This window comes from Struthio camelus, chromosome 6, assembly GCF_040807025.1.
Source record: "Struthio camelus isolate bStrCam1 chromosome 6, bStrCam1.hap1, whole genome shotgun sequence".
Lineage (NCBI taxonomy): Eukaryota > Metazoa > Chordata > Aves > Struthioniformes > Struthionidae > Struthio > Struthio camelus.
This window is the reverse complement of record NC_090947.1, coordinates 35,307,106-35,321,979: the sequence shown is the minus strand read 5'-3', so window position 1 is coordinate 35,321,979 and position 14,874 is coordinate 35,307,106. Positions and strand designations below refer to the sequence as shown.

General features: G+C 40.4%; 1 protein-coding gene across 1 annotated transcript in view; it reads left to right on the top strand.

The window, feature by feature from the left end:
* Positions 1-12,632, top strand: part of SNX4 (sorting nexin 4) — a 36,116-nt gene extending 23,484 nt beyond the window's left edge. Inside the window, 7 exon segments of the mRNA XM_068949126.1 lie at positions 358-419; positions 1,927-1,992; positions 6,263-6,352; positions 7,616-7,715; positions 8,707-8,852; positions 10,250-10,364; positions 10,677-12,632. Coding sequence (XP_068805227.1) covers positions 358-419; positions 1,927-1,992; positions 6,263-6,352; positions 7,616-7,715; positions 8,707-8,852; positions 10,250-10,364; positions 10,677-10,724 — 627 coding nt within the window. The 3' untranslated portion in view covers positions 10,725-12,632.
* Positions 12,633-14,874: the final 2,242 nt, after the last annotated feature.

Genomic DNA, 14,874 nt, shown 5'->3' with positions numbered 1-14,874 from the left:
TGTATATAGATTTGACCTTATTCAGGTGAAGGAGACTATGCCTTACATCTGGCTGTCAGAAACTGAGTTGATCAGTGACTGATTATTTGTAGCTTCTGTAGACATATACATGAGCACTTGCAAAGAAATACTTTAAATGTTATTTTTCTATATAGCTTTACCACAGTTCTGATGTCAGTCTTTAAAGGTTTTATGCTGGTGATTTTGTTGTTGTTGTTCTTGTTTAAGACTAATGCCTACTTTTGTTAACCTATGTTAAAACATAAGGCTTTAGCTTGGAGTTTGTATTTGGGGTTTTTATAAATCAATTGCCGTTAATATTGTTGAGCAAAAGTTAACTCCTCTGCAATCTTTTAGAGGGTAGCAGACCGGCTATATGGTGTCTATAAAGTCCATGGAAACTATGGAAGAGTGTTCAGGTAAGAGTTCATTAGTTTGTTAAGAATACATACACAGTGAGAGTAGTGAATTTTTGTCCGTTATGTTTTCGAAAGCATAACAGCATGTCTGAAATGCACTTAAACATTTGCCCTGAAAAACTTTTGTATTGCGGTACTAACGAGCTTCCTACACTGGATGTAATGACCTCTGAATCTGCTGAGCTTAGTCTCAATTGGAAGAATTTAGGGTTTTTTTTTTTTTTTTTATCCCAGAACTTTGGGGCTTCTCTTGTGGTAGTGGCATTTTTAACTGTTTCTTCAGAGTGCAACTTGCTGCCTCTTTTCATACAGTGGTCAGTTAAGCATCCAGGTCCTTTTGTGAGTAAAAATAAAAAACCTAAAAACTGAAGATATAGTTGATTTCAAGTGAATTTGCCAATCGTTTTGATTTATATGAGCGAATTGCGTGCTCAAGTTTTCCATCTCACTGGAGAATTAAAGAATCTAAACTTCTGGTTAAGGGAAACCTCCTGCTTCTACACTCTGTTCAAGTGCTAAATTTAATTCTCTGGGTTAATGGATTGCAGATGTCTCTCTCATTGGGGGTTTTAAAGTGAAATTAGGTGTAGTTCTGTAATAACACAAAGACAAACAAATGTCCACATTAGCAGAGTGGAATGTTTATGAGAAAGTGAAGGACAGAATAGATGCATTAGACGTAAATTATGTGAAATATAAGGGGGAAGAAACGCTTTTTTTTTTCCTTGTCTAAAGAACTGATGTAATTCTTATAACTAATAAATCTCAGCAGGTTTCACGGAGCTGAGGACGCAATTAAAATTGCTGTGTACATACTTAACTATCCAGAGCAAGTCTCTTGCTGTCTTTATTGTAGCTGTGTTTTCTACTTTATCAAAACGATCTCCCTAACGTGCATAGGGTGATACAGTAATGAGGCGGTGATAACTTTATATTTTTTCTAATGAATGAACTGAACAGCAATCTACTGTGAAAATAGAAAGCATGCAGCAAACAGTTGCAGAGGAGTTAAAATTCTTGGAAATGTCAAATCTCAACTTCTGGTTTTTGAAGTGAGAGGTTTCTATGTGAAGTGTTGTGAGTCTGAAAAGCTCAGTTTCTTCCTGGTAGACAAGTAGGATGAAATTCTGTTGTAGAGGTCGTCGTCTTTGTTTTTTTTCCTTCTTTTTTAGATTTAATTTTAGATACCAATACCTCCCCCACCCGGTGGACTTCTTAAAACCTAGTTTTTAGCTATTTAAACAAGATTCTCCCCGCTCAAAAACCCCCCAGAGCGCGTGTGTGTGCGCGGGTGTGTTTAGATGGCGCTCTGGCAGACAACTGCCCCCACCTTGGTATTAACTGGTGAGTGCTGCTGCTCCGAGGTGGGGAGACGGTTTGGCTGAGCCCGACTTTGAGGCAGTTTCCATTCAGGTGTCACCTGGAAAGAAACTGTATACAGGATGCAGCTTATTGACTTCCCTTACCCTTCATGTGTGATGTTGGTTCTCGTTTGTTTTTCCTACAGCGAGTGGAGCGCAATAGAGAAGGAGATGGGGGACGGGCTGCAGAGTGCTGGCCACCACATGGATGTGTAAGTAGTGACTGAATATCTGATAGTTTGATGTAAGCCAGATGCAGAGCTCTCCCTCCTTCCTCTCTTCTCCCCCAGCCCCAAGGTACGTACGAGAAGCGTACTGAGAAACTTGGGGGTGCGTTGTTTCGAGGTATACAGCGTTTCTGTGACTTGGATGCAGGCGCGCTTTTAGCATCCATGTACTGCATTAAGTAGCTCGGAAGGTCTCAGGAGAACCAGAAGGGTTTCTTTTTTATTATTATTTTGAAACCGTAGAAGTGTTTGGAATTCTTCCAGCTTTTCTTTTAAGCTACTATGCCAGAAACTGGTGGAATAGAGCTTTAATGTACTGCAGTCCTGATGAGATCCATTTGTTTTTGATAGCAATGTTTTGTACCACGCAGTAGATGGTACACAGATTTGGACTTAATTACGGAAAGTTAGAATTTTAATTATTATTAAACCAAAACTTTAATGGATTCTTGAATCAAATACTGACTGGATGTAATAAAGCTGAGAATCCTCCCTCTCTGCATCTTTGGAGTCAGTTGGCAGAGTATGTGAAATGCAGCCTTCAAAATAAGAGTCTAGCGCTTAAGAGAGCTCACAAAAGTGCTGTTGTAGGCTCCTGCTTTTTGTTTTTCAGGTAGTAGTATACAGTAGATGGAATCAGTGTGATGAGAAATTATATTGTTCTTTTAATCAGGCACTGCAGGAAAAAGTAACAACTCATGTAAGAGACAAACTGTTTGATGTTTCATCATGTACCATTTTTACTGAAAGTGTAATTCATGTAGAAATAGTTACCAGTTTCAGTTTACAAAGACGCTTTACATATGCTATACTGTTGGTCAGTTGTAATTGGTGTTGTGCCTTGTAAAATGAAAGCTTTTGGAGAGCTTTGCCAAACTCTGCCTTCAGTTTCTTCAAGAGAATTTTGATTTTTATCACATCTTTAAGAATTTGAACCCTTCTGAATAATGTATTCACACCTCTGTGAATGGCTTACACAATGGCTTATATAATGGTTTACACCCAAAAAAGCTATTGTGCTTTCTAAGTAAAAGGCTCCGGAGAGAATAAAAAAATAGATAATAACGTTTTACTTTCAGGGAAAAAAAGAGAGATGGAGAGCAGTGTAAAGCATATACCTCTAATACGCAAAAATTGAACATACTAGAAATCAGTTTAGTTATGTGAAAACATGCTATAATATGAATGAGGTAGGGAGATGTAAGTAGGTTTTTGGAGATTCAAATACACCACACTAGAGTGTCAAACATCCAGAGATGCTTAATCAAATAAAAGAAACAGGAGTGACCCCTCGGTAAGGAGGCTGAACGTTCTGCGCCTATCAGAGGTTTACTGTTTCTGCCCTTAACACAGCTGGAGTTAAAGATCCAGAGTAACAATAGTGAGTTTTTTTGGGTAACATTAACCATTCCATGAAGTCTGAGGTAGCTTTCACTGTCGGTCACGTCTTCTGCTCTGACATGCTCATCGAGAAATAACCTCATAGTGAGAACTAAGCAAGTGAGAGTGGCTGTGAGATTCAGGAACTCATTCAGTGACCCATGCAGACTCCTGCCAGTAAGGTTCATGTCCATGGTCTCTTGAAAGTGTAACTTGCCAGCCCAGTTAGCGTTCCCATAACATTAGGCTGTGAGGAGGTTGTCGCAACAGCGAGCTCCTTTGAGAAGGGTTCCTAATATAGATGTTAAACTTTAAAACAAACTTAATTATTCTCTATCTGCCCCATATGCTGTAGTCTTTACTAGATGTTTATTTAAACTTTTGAGTTGTTATCATTTAGAATGATGTAAAACTGCTTAATATTTGGAGAAGACATCCCCAAGCACCTTGGGGGCGGGCAAGATGAGGCTTGCTAAGTGATAGAATACAAGTATGCTGAGAAAGCTGAAGTGAATGGCTATAATTCTAGCATATAAAAGATCAAAGAAAGAAATGTCAGACCTTTGACTTCTGTCTCTTATGCTATTAATGAGCAACCCTTTATCTCTGTGTCAACTAGCCTGTCATTACAGATGGAACCAGTCTGAACTAGAACTGGGTTTTAGCTGAAGGTTCCCATGAAGAGTGAAAATATATTAGATATCTTTAAGACTTATTACAGTATTTCTTTTCAAGGTTTTCCATGGTTTCTCTACCTTTTTAGGAAGAAGTGTTTAAACTATATTTGACTGCTTATATTTGACTGAGCTATAGTTTGTCTTACTTTTTTTTTTTTCCTCTTATAATCCAACTTAAGTATCACTTTGAAAATCCTGCCTAGATAAGTTTTTGTTTTGTTTTGGTTGAGGTCTTCTGGGTGTGTGGAGGTGGATTTTTTTTGTTTTGTTTTATTTTTTGCGTCTTGTTCTGCCCCAAATGAGCTCTAGCACTGTGCTAAACTTGGTTGAAACTGAGATGTGGTCCATCTGCTGCCCTGAGAAATCTAACCACTATACTAAATAAATTATTGTACTTCAGAACTTAAAAATGGAGAGAGTAAGCCACGTATGACCTGTGTGGCTGGAAGGGGCTATGTGTGTGTGTTAATGGGTTGTGTGTGTTGGGTGTGGTGGTTTTTTAACCTGTATTTTTCAACAGTGCAGTCTTCTTCCTTACTTTGATTCATAATGTGAATTCTTGTTCTGTTCCTTCATCCCTTCTACTTAACTGACTTCTTGTTGCTGGCTGCTTTGTTATGTTATGCTTACTTATCATGCCTAGCCTTGGTAGGGCCTGGGTGTGCCCAGGATGACTTTTTGATTTCACACAACATCAAAACAACTCATCTTACTTGCAAATTAAATATATATATATTTGAATAGATGAGCGCATATCTATACCTTTCCCTTGGGCTTCACGTTCCTCCAGCTACTTGGCAAGTAGCTGACTCTTGTTTGAGGAGCCTTAGTTCACATTCCCCACGTCAGTGGGCCTGGTGATAACTTTCAGCCATAGTATCTCTCTTGGATACCTCCCATCTAGAGAAGGAGCCTAGCAGGGCCATAGCTGTTTCTTTGAGCTTTCAGTGGAGGGGTTTCCTGTCGTCTTCCAAGCCACATTACTGCTTCCTTGTGAGCTTGAGGCTCTGCTGCTGCTTCTTCAGAGCCAGTTACTGGAGAGGGATAGGATGAACCTGAAGAACTCAAAGGCCTAGTGAAAACTTTAAAGCCAGGAGGTGCCATAGTTAGCGTTTCTGTGGCAGTGCGCTGGTCACCAGACAAGCGTGGGACGCATGCTCGCTTCAAAGAGCCAGCAACAGCCTATGTATAATTTCCTATTCCTCCATTTTGGGGGTTGCCACAGACTCTAGTGTCCAAAGGGAACTGGCAGACTAGATGAAGGCGTCTGAGATGGAATCTCATTCATCCTGTTCATCAGCCCTGCGTTGCTGACTAAAGTAGCATCTTATTTTTGTCACGGTACCAAGTGCAGTGTGCAGTTACCTTTTTAGAGGTAGGCCTGTCCTGGCAAATATATCCAAGCACAGTCACCTTGGTTAATGAGAACCTATGGCATACTGTCCCATAAGCAATATAAGCTAGAAAAAAAGGCTTTTTGTTGTGTTTCGTAGATCTCCTAGTCCGCCTAAGTGGTGAAACTCTCACTGAGTGCAGAAGCTGTGGAGTTAATCCAAGCTCTTGTGCTTCGTAAGATTTCTCCCTAAAAGGCAGTTGCTCTGCTGTGCAAGTCGGGCATATCATTTCAGATGAAGCAACACACAAACTTAAGGACTTAATGCTGGAGCGCTCAGAGCACTGCCAAAAGTTTGGTTGATCTCAAGCTTATGTGCTGGCTGAATAGTGAACAAGGAAAACCACTGTGTAATGCTGCCCCTTTGCTTTTCAGAAGGTGTGATGTTCACGTTCCTGAGGCGTAATGCTCTCAGTCTTGCAGCATTTCTTCTGCACTGTATCTTTTTTGCCTTGGTGCTGCCTGTTGACAATGCAGTGAAGAAAAGGAATAAATTATTTTCTCTTTTCCTGTAATAAGAGCTGCCCCATCTTCAGCAGGAAACTTATGATAAATCTGGTACTTGTCAAAAGATTTATTGTAGTAACAACCTAAGAAAGGCTTGCGGGAGTGTTTATATTAGCCAACTCAGAGTTTAATTAAAAACAAAAGAGGGGAAAAAACCTTTTTAGAAGTGCTTTTTCACTGTTGTACTTAGTAACTTGTGATTCTGTCTAAAAAGTGTCCTCCCTTGTTGTTATATGTATAGTTTTTAAAGGTTAAACAAAGGAATTTCATACTTAACTGGAGGCTGTGTTGTCACCAGGTATGCAGCATCTATCGATGACATACTAGAAGAAGAGGAGCATTATGCAGATCAGCTGAAAGAGTATCTCTTCTATGCAGAAGCACTACGGTACGTGCAGAAACGTAACGTGGAGTTCAAATGAAAACTATAATCCCTTACTTTAACATAGCGTTGGTATTGAGTTTAGTTTGGTATCTGGTTCTCTTCAGAAATAAAAATGTTAACGTAGGAATCGTCAAATTCTCACCTCTGTTTTGCTTACTCATCTTTGACTGCCTTAAGGGGCAATAACAGCTAGAACTGAGCTGCTCAATAGTAAAATGACAGATCTAGAAATCTAGATATGATGGGAGATAATGCTGCCTGTTCCCTTGGTTCCCTTGCTTTCTTTGGCTTTTGGTGTAATAGGTGCCCCAGTGTGCTGTAGGGAAGCTTCAGCTTTCAAATGGGATATAACCTCTGTTTGGCCTGACCACTTACAGCTGGTACAAATTCCTGCAAGTTCTGAAGTGCTCTGTATGCTTTCATCTGCTGTACGGTATTGTTCAGCTAAATAATTATTTTTAGATTAGCCTTTAATATAATTTTGGATTAACCTTTTAAAGACGGTCCTTCCTTCAGAAGCATAGATAGAAAACCGCGATTCTGTATGTTGTGCAGTTATGCCTAATGCTATTACATTCCCCCGGCTGGTGCTGAACCTCTTGGAGAGGGCCCGTAGTGCTGTAGTGAAACAGGTTGTACTGGCTGCTCTCCGAGACCCCAGAGCACAAGTCGCACCTCCTGGGAGGGGAACGTCCATCTGGCAGCGGAGTACAGGTGTAGCGTCGCCAGCCCGCGCAGGACTGGAACTTACTGCAGATGGTCAGAAGAACCTCTCCTCTTCTGATGAAAGGCACGATATGAATCTAGGGACACAGTTTCTTGTTGCATTTCTTAACAAATAAAATAGGAAGAATTTTATTGACTGATTCAGTCATTGTTGCTGTGACAGGTACCATATGCGCATACCCCTTGTCATAGTTTCGATTTTACTCTGATGGATTTTTTTGAAGAGTTATTTTAAAGTTATGTCCTTAAGTAGGTGGTAGGGTTTGTATTGCCTGAGTGTCTCGGAATAAGTCTAAAAAGAGAAACAGAAAAGCAGAATGCTGCTATATTAGTAACTCTTTATACTTTGATCCAAGCTTACCTAACTACAGCATTCGCAGAGTTAAGCGTTCTGCGATAAGGCTGCTGAACTCAGGTTAGATAAATAACTGAATGTGTTGCCTGCCAAAAAAATACTTGTACCATTTGTAAAGCTTAAATGGAGGGAAATGTAGCAAAACAAACTATTATGTAATGGATCTTTTGTTGCTTATTTTTCAGGGCGGTTTGCAGGAAACATGAACTAATGCAGTATGATTTGGAAATGGCTGCGCAGGACCTAACGTCGAAGAAACAGCAGTGTGAGGAGCTGGCAACAGGAGTGAGTCTTTTTCCACTTTCTTCTCCAAGATGGTGTATGTGGGGGTTTTGGGGTTTTTTTTTGGGGGGGGGGGGGGGGGGGGAGTGTGTGGTGGTTCTGCCCCCCCAAGTTACTTAGAATGAGTCTAAATGGCACTAATACATAGAAGGCTGGTTGTTGGTTATGAGAAGCAATATTGTATGGCTGTAGGCCTTCAAGGGTTAAAATAACTTTGTTCATGGTGACATATGCTGTTTGTGCTTTATTGAATAACAAGCAAATGAAGGGTTGCAGGAAATACTGCCTGAGTAGAATAACTCAAACAGCTGTATCCCAAAGATCAAAATATTGGGACTTCTGAAAGTCGTCTTCTGTCTTTTGAAAGCTTCTCATTATTGATATGTGGTATTAGCCCCTTTTATACAGAAAATACTGGCTAAGAAAGCTACCGGTCTGAATATATATGTAGAATTCTTAATATTGCTCTATTTTTTTACATATATATTTATATATATATATTGCTACAGCTTATTCATATTCTGTACAGAATTCACTTCTGGTTTTTTAACATGGAAAAAGAAAAGACAGACTCAGACTCAGTTTTGCCTCAGACTGAAGTAGGAAAGAACCTATCTGAAAGTTCACTAGTGTCAGTGGAATGACTCACCTAAGGCGGGTCTGTGGGTTGCACTGTAAGAGTTTGAACATCAGATTACTTAACGGTTGTTTCTGAGGGGCCCGGAGTTCCTGGGAATAGAAGCTGCAATACAGGAGGCTCTTTCGTTCTTCTTCCCTGCTCTTCTGTTCGGTCTGATGTGAACCACCTCACCTCTTACAGCAACCGAACAATGGGACATCCACATAAGGGAAGGGCCAATGCAGTTGCTTTTTCTGATAGTTAAAGCCAAAACTAGGTTGAGGAACAAGAGTAAGACCTAATGCCAGTAAAGATCACAAAAACCTGTTTTCAAGTGGCTGTGCTTGAGAATCCCAAACCTTGTGTCTCTTGCAGACTGTGAGAACGTTCTCCCTGAAAGGAATGACCAGCAAGCTCTTCGGGCAGGAGACCCCTGAGCAGAGGGAAGCCAAGATAAAGGTCCTAGAAGAACAAATTCAGGAAGGAGAAGAACAGCTTAAGTCTAAAAATCTGGAGGGCAGGTAAAAGGCCTTGACTTTTGCTAAAACCAGCCCTGTTTTCTTTGACAAGAGTCATTGACTGGATGCACTTGAAGGCGTTTGTATTTTATAAGTGTTTTTAATATATTCTTGGTGTTTATGAGCTGTCTATAAAAGCTCCTGTCAGTTGCAGGTTGTGAAATAAAGTACAGTACATGCAGTTAGCTTCTGGTCTGAGAGGATGGCTTATATAAAACCTGATGACTTTCCCAGGTGCAGAGCCTACTCTAATGGCTGACTTGCTTGCTTTTATGTTCAACTAGTAATATGTTTAGCAGGTGAGCTTGTAGGTCTGCAGCTGAATAGCCGAAGACTCGAATCCTGATTTGCTTCAAATACAGTATTTGATTTGGTTTATATGTATGGGTCCTAAGCTAATATTCTCCAGCCTCTCATGTGAGGGACAATTGACGCCTGTCTGAAAGAGATTAGAAGTTCTGGAAAGCTGTGTTTGAATAACTGCTTCTCAGTAGTCTAGTGAAATTTTCTTCAGGAATGCAAACATGAAAAATAGGAGCAAACATTCCTAGAGCAACGTGTTTGTGTCAGAACATGTTTGTTGTATAATAAAAGGGGTAAATGTGGTATCTCCTGATAAGTAAGGATTAGAGCTGAAAAGATAAGACTAGTTCATGAATAGTTCATAACAGCAAAACAGTCAGTAAATGCAATTTCTTAATCATTTTGACAGAAGTACTGGACATCTGCTTTTGTAGCTCTGGAAGTAATTTTCAAGTGAATACTTGCCTTGTGTGCATAATCCAGCACAAATGAAGACTATGTCTTGCAGAAATCTGCCTCCATTTTGGTTAAAAAGACTTGGAGACACATCGCCAAACCAGAGAAATTAATTCCTGAAGTGAATTGTCAGAGTAAAATTCGTGTTGCAAACGTTTGTTATACTTTCCTGTCTCAAATCCGGATGACAAATGTGTTTTTGGATGGGAAAGCCCAAGATTCTGACTCGATGATTAAAAAGAAAAAGAAACATGCAGTGCTGTGTGCTGAATGTTGGCATAAAGACATTTAGTCACCCCAAAAGAATCCAAGGCGAAAAATATGTTCTGAATATTGCTGATTCTGTGGTAGTCATGCTTACTGTCAGATCCCCATCATATGAAATGGGTTCTCTAGTTTAAAAGTCGCTTAAGTAGTGGATGGAGAGTTAAGAAGTAGCACCACAATACTGTGATAAGTATAAAGTGAGGACACCATGACGTCTGTAATAATTATATGACTTGGTTCACTGACCGCAAGGTGGAGCGATTTGTTATACATAGCTTCACGGCTGTGGGTTCAAAGGAAGGAAGATGGGATGAGAACATAACATGCAAAACACTAAGAGCATTTACTAACAGACATACTGCTTTGAATTCCAGAGACTTTGTGAAAAGTGCCTGGGCTGATATTGAACGGTTTAAGGAGCAGAAGAATCATGATTTGAAGGAGGCACTTATAAGCTATGCTGTTATGCAGATTAGCATGTGCAAAAAGGTATGTTTAGCTTCTGAAGGACCAGGCTTATATACGTATCATATCAGCAGGGGATCAGATGCAAACTTTCCGTAACTAGGAAGACTGCAGTTACGGAAGGTTGGAAGTCAGTAGCGTAAAACCTCCCACATATTCCGCCCCACTCTAACTCAGTGACATGTTAATGTTGAAATATAAAAGGTGATGTGGTCCAATTCCAGTGTGAAGTTCTGTGGGGCTTCTTGTGGAGTCTTCCATGGAAAAAAGTCTGATTGTAAACGGTGTATATTTCTACCTCTTTATTTCCAATCTTCTTTATTTGTTTATTTTAAGGGAATTCAAGTCTGGACAAACGCAAAGGAATGCTTCAGCAAGATGTGATTATCTGGAAATTAATTCTTCCTCCAAGTGCCAGAGAATGGAAGCACAAACGTATAACACCAATGTTAGGTTGCTATATGACTTGCATATAAATCATGAAATAAATGAGTTGAGTGAATAGTTTTTCTTTCTGCTGATTGTAATTGTTAATAAAGGACAAAAAGGACATGTTCTTAAATGTTTAGCCCTTGACTGCCACATATGTGGCATGTTTTATATGTGGTAGCAAATAATTCAGGGGTAAAAAGTTAATGAAAACTACAGCTCTGTGTTGGGGCAAAGGTATAGGGAAGGTTATCCCAGAAAGTATGAACTGAACTGTTCTGTCTGAGACTTCTGAAATACCGTGCTCTGTATTGTGTAGATCACTTCCAGATGCCCTTCTTTTCAGCCCTTGCTGTTTAGAATTTGTAATGCTCCAGGGTGTTTGGGTTTTTTAATGGGACACACAGTTGTGTTCTTGAGGTTTACACCATAAGAGGAGAAAAAATGAAATACTGTAATGCCTAGGGTTCATATTTAAATGCCTTTGCATGTCCATAGAGAAATGTGCTTTTCCAAAGTTCAGGTTAAGCAGTCTCAAGCTCCTGAGATGTTTGAAACTCTCTACAGTAGAGGTGTTGTATAATGGTTTAATACAATATTCTGCATTTACTGGTTCCCACTTAAGTTTTTGTACAGGCACTGATTTCTTATCAGATTTCCTTCTGCAAGTAAAGGAAACTGATCCAGCTGAGCAGCAAAACCAAAGTCAAAGCTGGTAAGCAGCAGATGCAACTTCCCGCTTGGTCGTTTGGAACTTGTTTACACTAGATGTGAATCTGGCTTGTGGTGACGCTTCTCATAACTGAAGCAGTTTGGTTCTTAGAAGAACAGTCCTTACTGAAGATGCTGAAACACAAAACCAGGTGGGATTTCTGTAGTACTTAAGAGCAGTGATATGCAGAATCCACAATGAGCCAAGGTGTCTGTTTGGATCTCGTAATGATGTTTCATTGTGTGTATGTGTGTGTGTATATGTGTGTGTGTGTATATATATATATATGCACACCAGTATAACATGATTTGCGATTACAGGTACTCGCATTAAGCGTTTCCAATTATTCCAGACATTTACTATTGTCTAACGTTAGGCTTTTTCCACGTACTTAAGTTCTTAGTCTTGTGGGATTTATCAGACTTGCTAATCCTGAAGAAATCTCTGTAATATTCTGTTGAAAAGTGTATTTAATTATTCCAGATTATAACACTATCTCAGATTTTGATTTTTAAGGGATACTCCAGAAAGTCCTGAACAGTTAGTCTGATAAATTATCAATAAGATAGTTACTGACATGTCCCATATTGCTTTTGACTCTGCAGCATTTCTCTTCTGTAAAACCATTATAAAGAATTCAAGAATTCATAGACCTGGTGTACGCTACAACTCAAAGTTCTGAAGCAAAATGTTGGTCACTGATAACGTATGTTAGCTTTTTTCAAAGCATATGACAATGACATTTCTGTCTGCTGAGAGCTGATGTTGGGCAGAAAGAGGTCTTTCCATTTAATATCTACAAAGAGAAATGTTCTGTTCTGAGAACTGCAGTATCCAGTTCTGATACAGGTTAAAGGACTCTTACATTCCAAAACCAAGAAGTTGCACACTTGAAGTGTTCAGTAAACCTTCTAAAGGGGTGGTGCCTTAATACAATACCATGAGGCGCTCAGAGTAGGTATTTTTTCATGCACTTTGATTTTTTTGGTAGATCTTTCTGGTGCCTCTTTCCACATTTCACTTGCTGTACAGCTCATTAAATGTATTAGTATGCCTTTTTTTTTCCTTGCTAGTTGTACTGAATTTGAGAAGGGAACAAAACAGCTCTTGTAAGTTTTGTGCCAAATAAGCTAAATAAAATTGCTCTTTGATATTTTTGTTATGTTGTTTCTGTAAAAATGCTCCATAAGTCTTTCTGGTTCTGACAACTGTTGTTCAATTTCTTGAGTTCAGTTCCTGTCCATCTTAGCTCTCAGACTATGAAACTTGGGTTTAACATTTAAGTAGTAAACTGCAACAATTAACTGATTTGCCTCTCATGTGAGGGATGTAGTGTCCAAGTCTGAGACTGAATCCTTGTTACAAGCCAGTTTTGACCCCTGCTCTCTTTTTTCTCAAACAACGAGTGATCAGAATTTCATGTGTATCTTCACCTAGGTAAGAGAAAATGCATTTTAAAAAGGTTTGCATGGTTTGGCAGAACTTGGATGAAAGCTGAGTTAGGGATGATTTGCAAAAATTTTATTCTTTTGTTTCTTCTGTTTCCAGATCGTCACTGCATACAGTCTCTGTACTTGTGAGTCTTGGTGAACAGTGACAGTTTCTCCCCCACTTTCTTAATTTCCCCTTTAAAAAGTGAAAAAGCCATCTAGTTAATGGCAGTTGCTGTGTGGTTAAGAGTCCACGTGACAAATGGACACTTTGTGAAGCATGCATTTTTCCAGTCACAGTGTGGATTTAGCTTCTGTAGCCCAAGGCGCTCTGCCTTGGACTCCTTCCTTCAATTATCCAGTGGCTGAAAGACAATAGGATTGTTTAAACCAGAGAACATCAAAAATTGGCCAAAGGCCTTTGAGAATAATAGCAGTTGAGTAAACTAGTTTAACGTAATTTCACCAAAATGCTCATTGGAGCAATAAAACAGTTTGCGTACATGGGTCATCTGTGTGTGAGTGGGTGGTTTTTTTGTTTTTGTTTTTTTTTTCCTGTTTGTTAGGGCTGATAGGGGCTATCTGTCATAGATAGCTTTGCATGGTCATTTGCCGAAGTGTTTTGTGGCATTCCTGACCTTCCCCATTACTAGTGGGACCTTGACTCATCATTACGTTTTATTTACTACTGTGTGCTCCTGAACTGTGCTAGAGTAAGGGAATCAGTGGAGATTGAAAGATAAACTCAAGACGTTTTGCTAAACTTGTTCTTCCTGCCTCTTAATTTTTTTCTTACAAATGTTGTTTTATGTAAATATTTGGCATATCAGCCAAGGCATAGTTAACCTAGCAGTTCTGTGATTGGACTAGTCTGGCAAGCATAGAGCAAATTTTGGAGCTTGAGTCTTTACAGTAAAGCTTGCCTCACGCAGGCAAGCCAGAGGGAAAATGACAGTGCTGCAGCCAAATATGCTGCAGAGCCAACGTAGCAGAGCCAAGGTCCCAGGGCGGCTGGCTGGGCTGTGGGCGCTGCTCTCTTCTCCCAGCTCCCGAATCCTAAGCTCCCTGCAGCCTAAGAGAAGCCATTTTTTCTCCTGTACGACTCTACCTGCCACTTGACTCTTTCGTGCGTTTTGGTTGAAGAAATGAGCAACGTTTTAATATCCTCCGAAGGAACGCAGGGAAGGAAGTCGTCTTAATTTCTTCCCGTTCTCGCGCTTGCCTTGCAAGAGCAAGATGGTGATCCACATTGTTTGTTTCCTTGTGGTCTCCTGCTCTCTGGGTGCCCTGTACTGCTGTCTTGTGTTAGTGCCTCCCCGTAGAGCTTTAGGAGCAATCTGCTTAATGAAAGCCTCATATGGGACTGCTGCAGCAGAAATAATATGAGTAAGGGAAAGCAAGCAGCATGAGAGCTAGTAAAATGGGAGGATGGACTTCAGTGCCAAATTGAAGTACAGCATAGTTGTATATCTCTAGCAAACCCCAACCTCTGTAAGCCGTGGCTGTGCCGCTGCCACGGAGTGCGAGTCGGCTCCAGCCCTGGGAGAGGCCCCTGCTCCCTTACCCAGGAGGGTTTGATTTCTCAGGGCGGGAGGCATCTTGCCTGGATTCCTGCTCTTGCTCTAGCTCCAGGAGAGCAATTCGTGTGAGCTGCTTCCCTCTAGTGGATGGCCACGAGGAAGGGTAAGTTGGAGAAATGCCTCTCGCTTTTTTTTTTCCACCCCCCCCCCCCCCCCCCCCCCAGTTCCCACCCCCGAGCTGAAACGCTGAGGTTTTTCCATACCCTTCCCTCGCAGCTAGGCAGCGGCCGATAGGGCTGCGGTGGTGAATACCTTAGTGCTGGTTTTGGCAGTCCAGAAAATGCCAAGTTCCTGCTTAAGCAAAAGGTTACAGTTCTTCTCTGGCTACTGTCTGTTTCTGATGTCTGTAGGCAAGATAGGGTGTTATCGGAAGAATTTTGCAA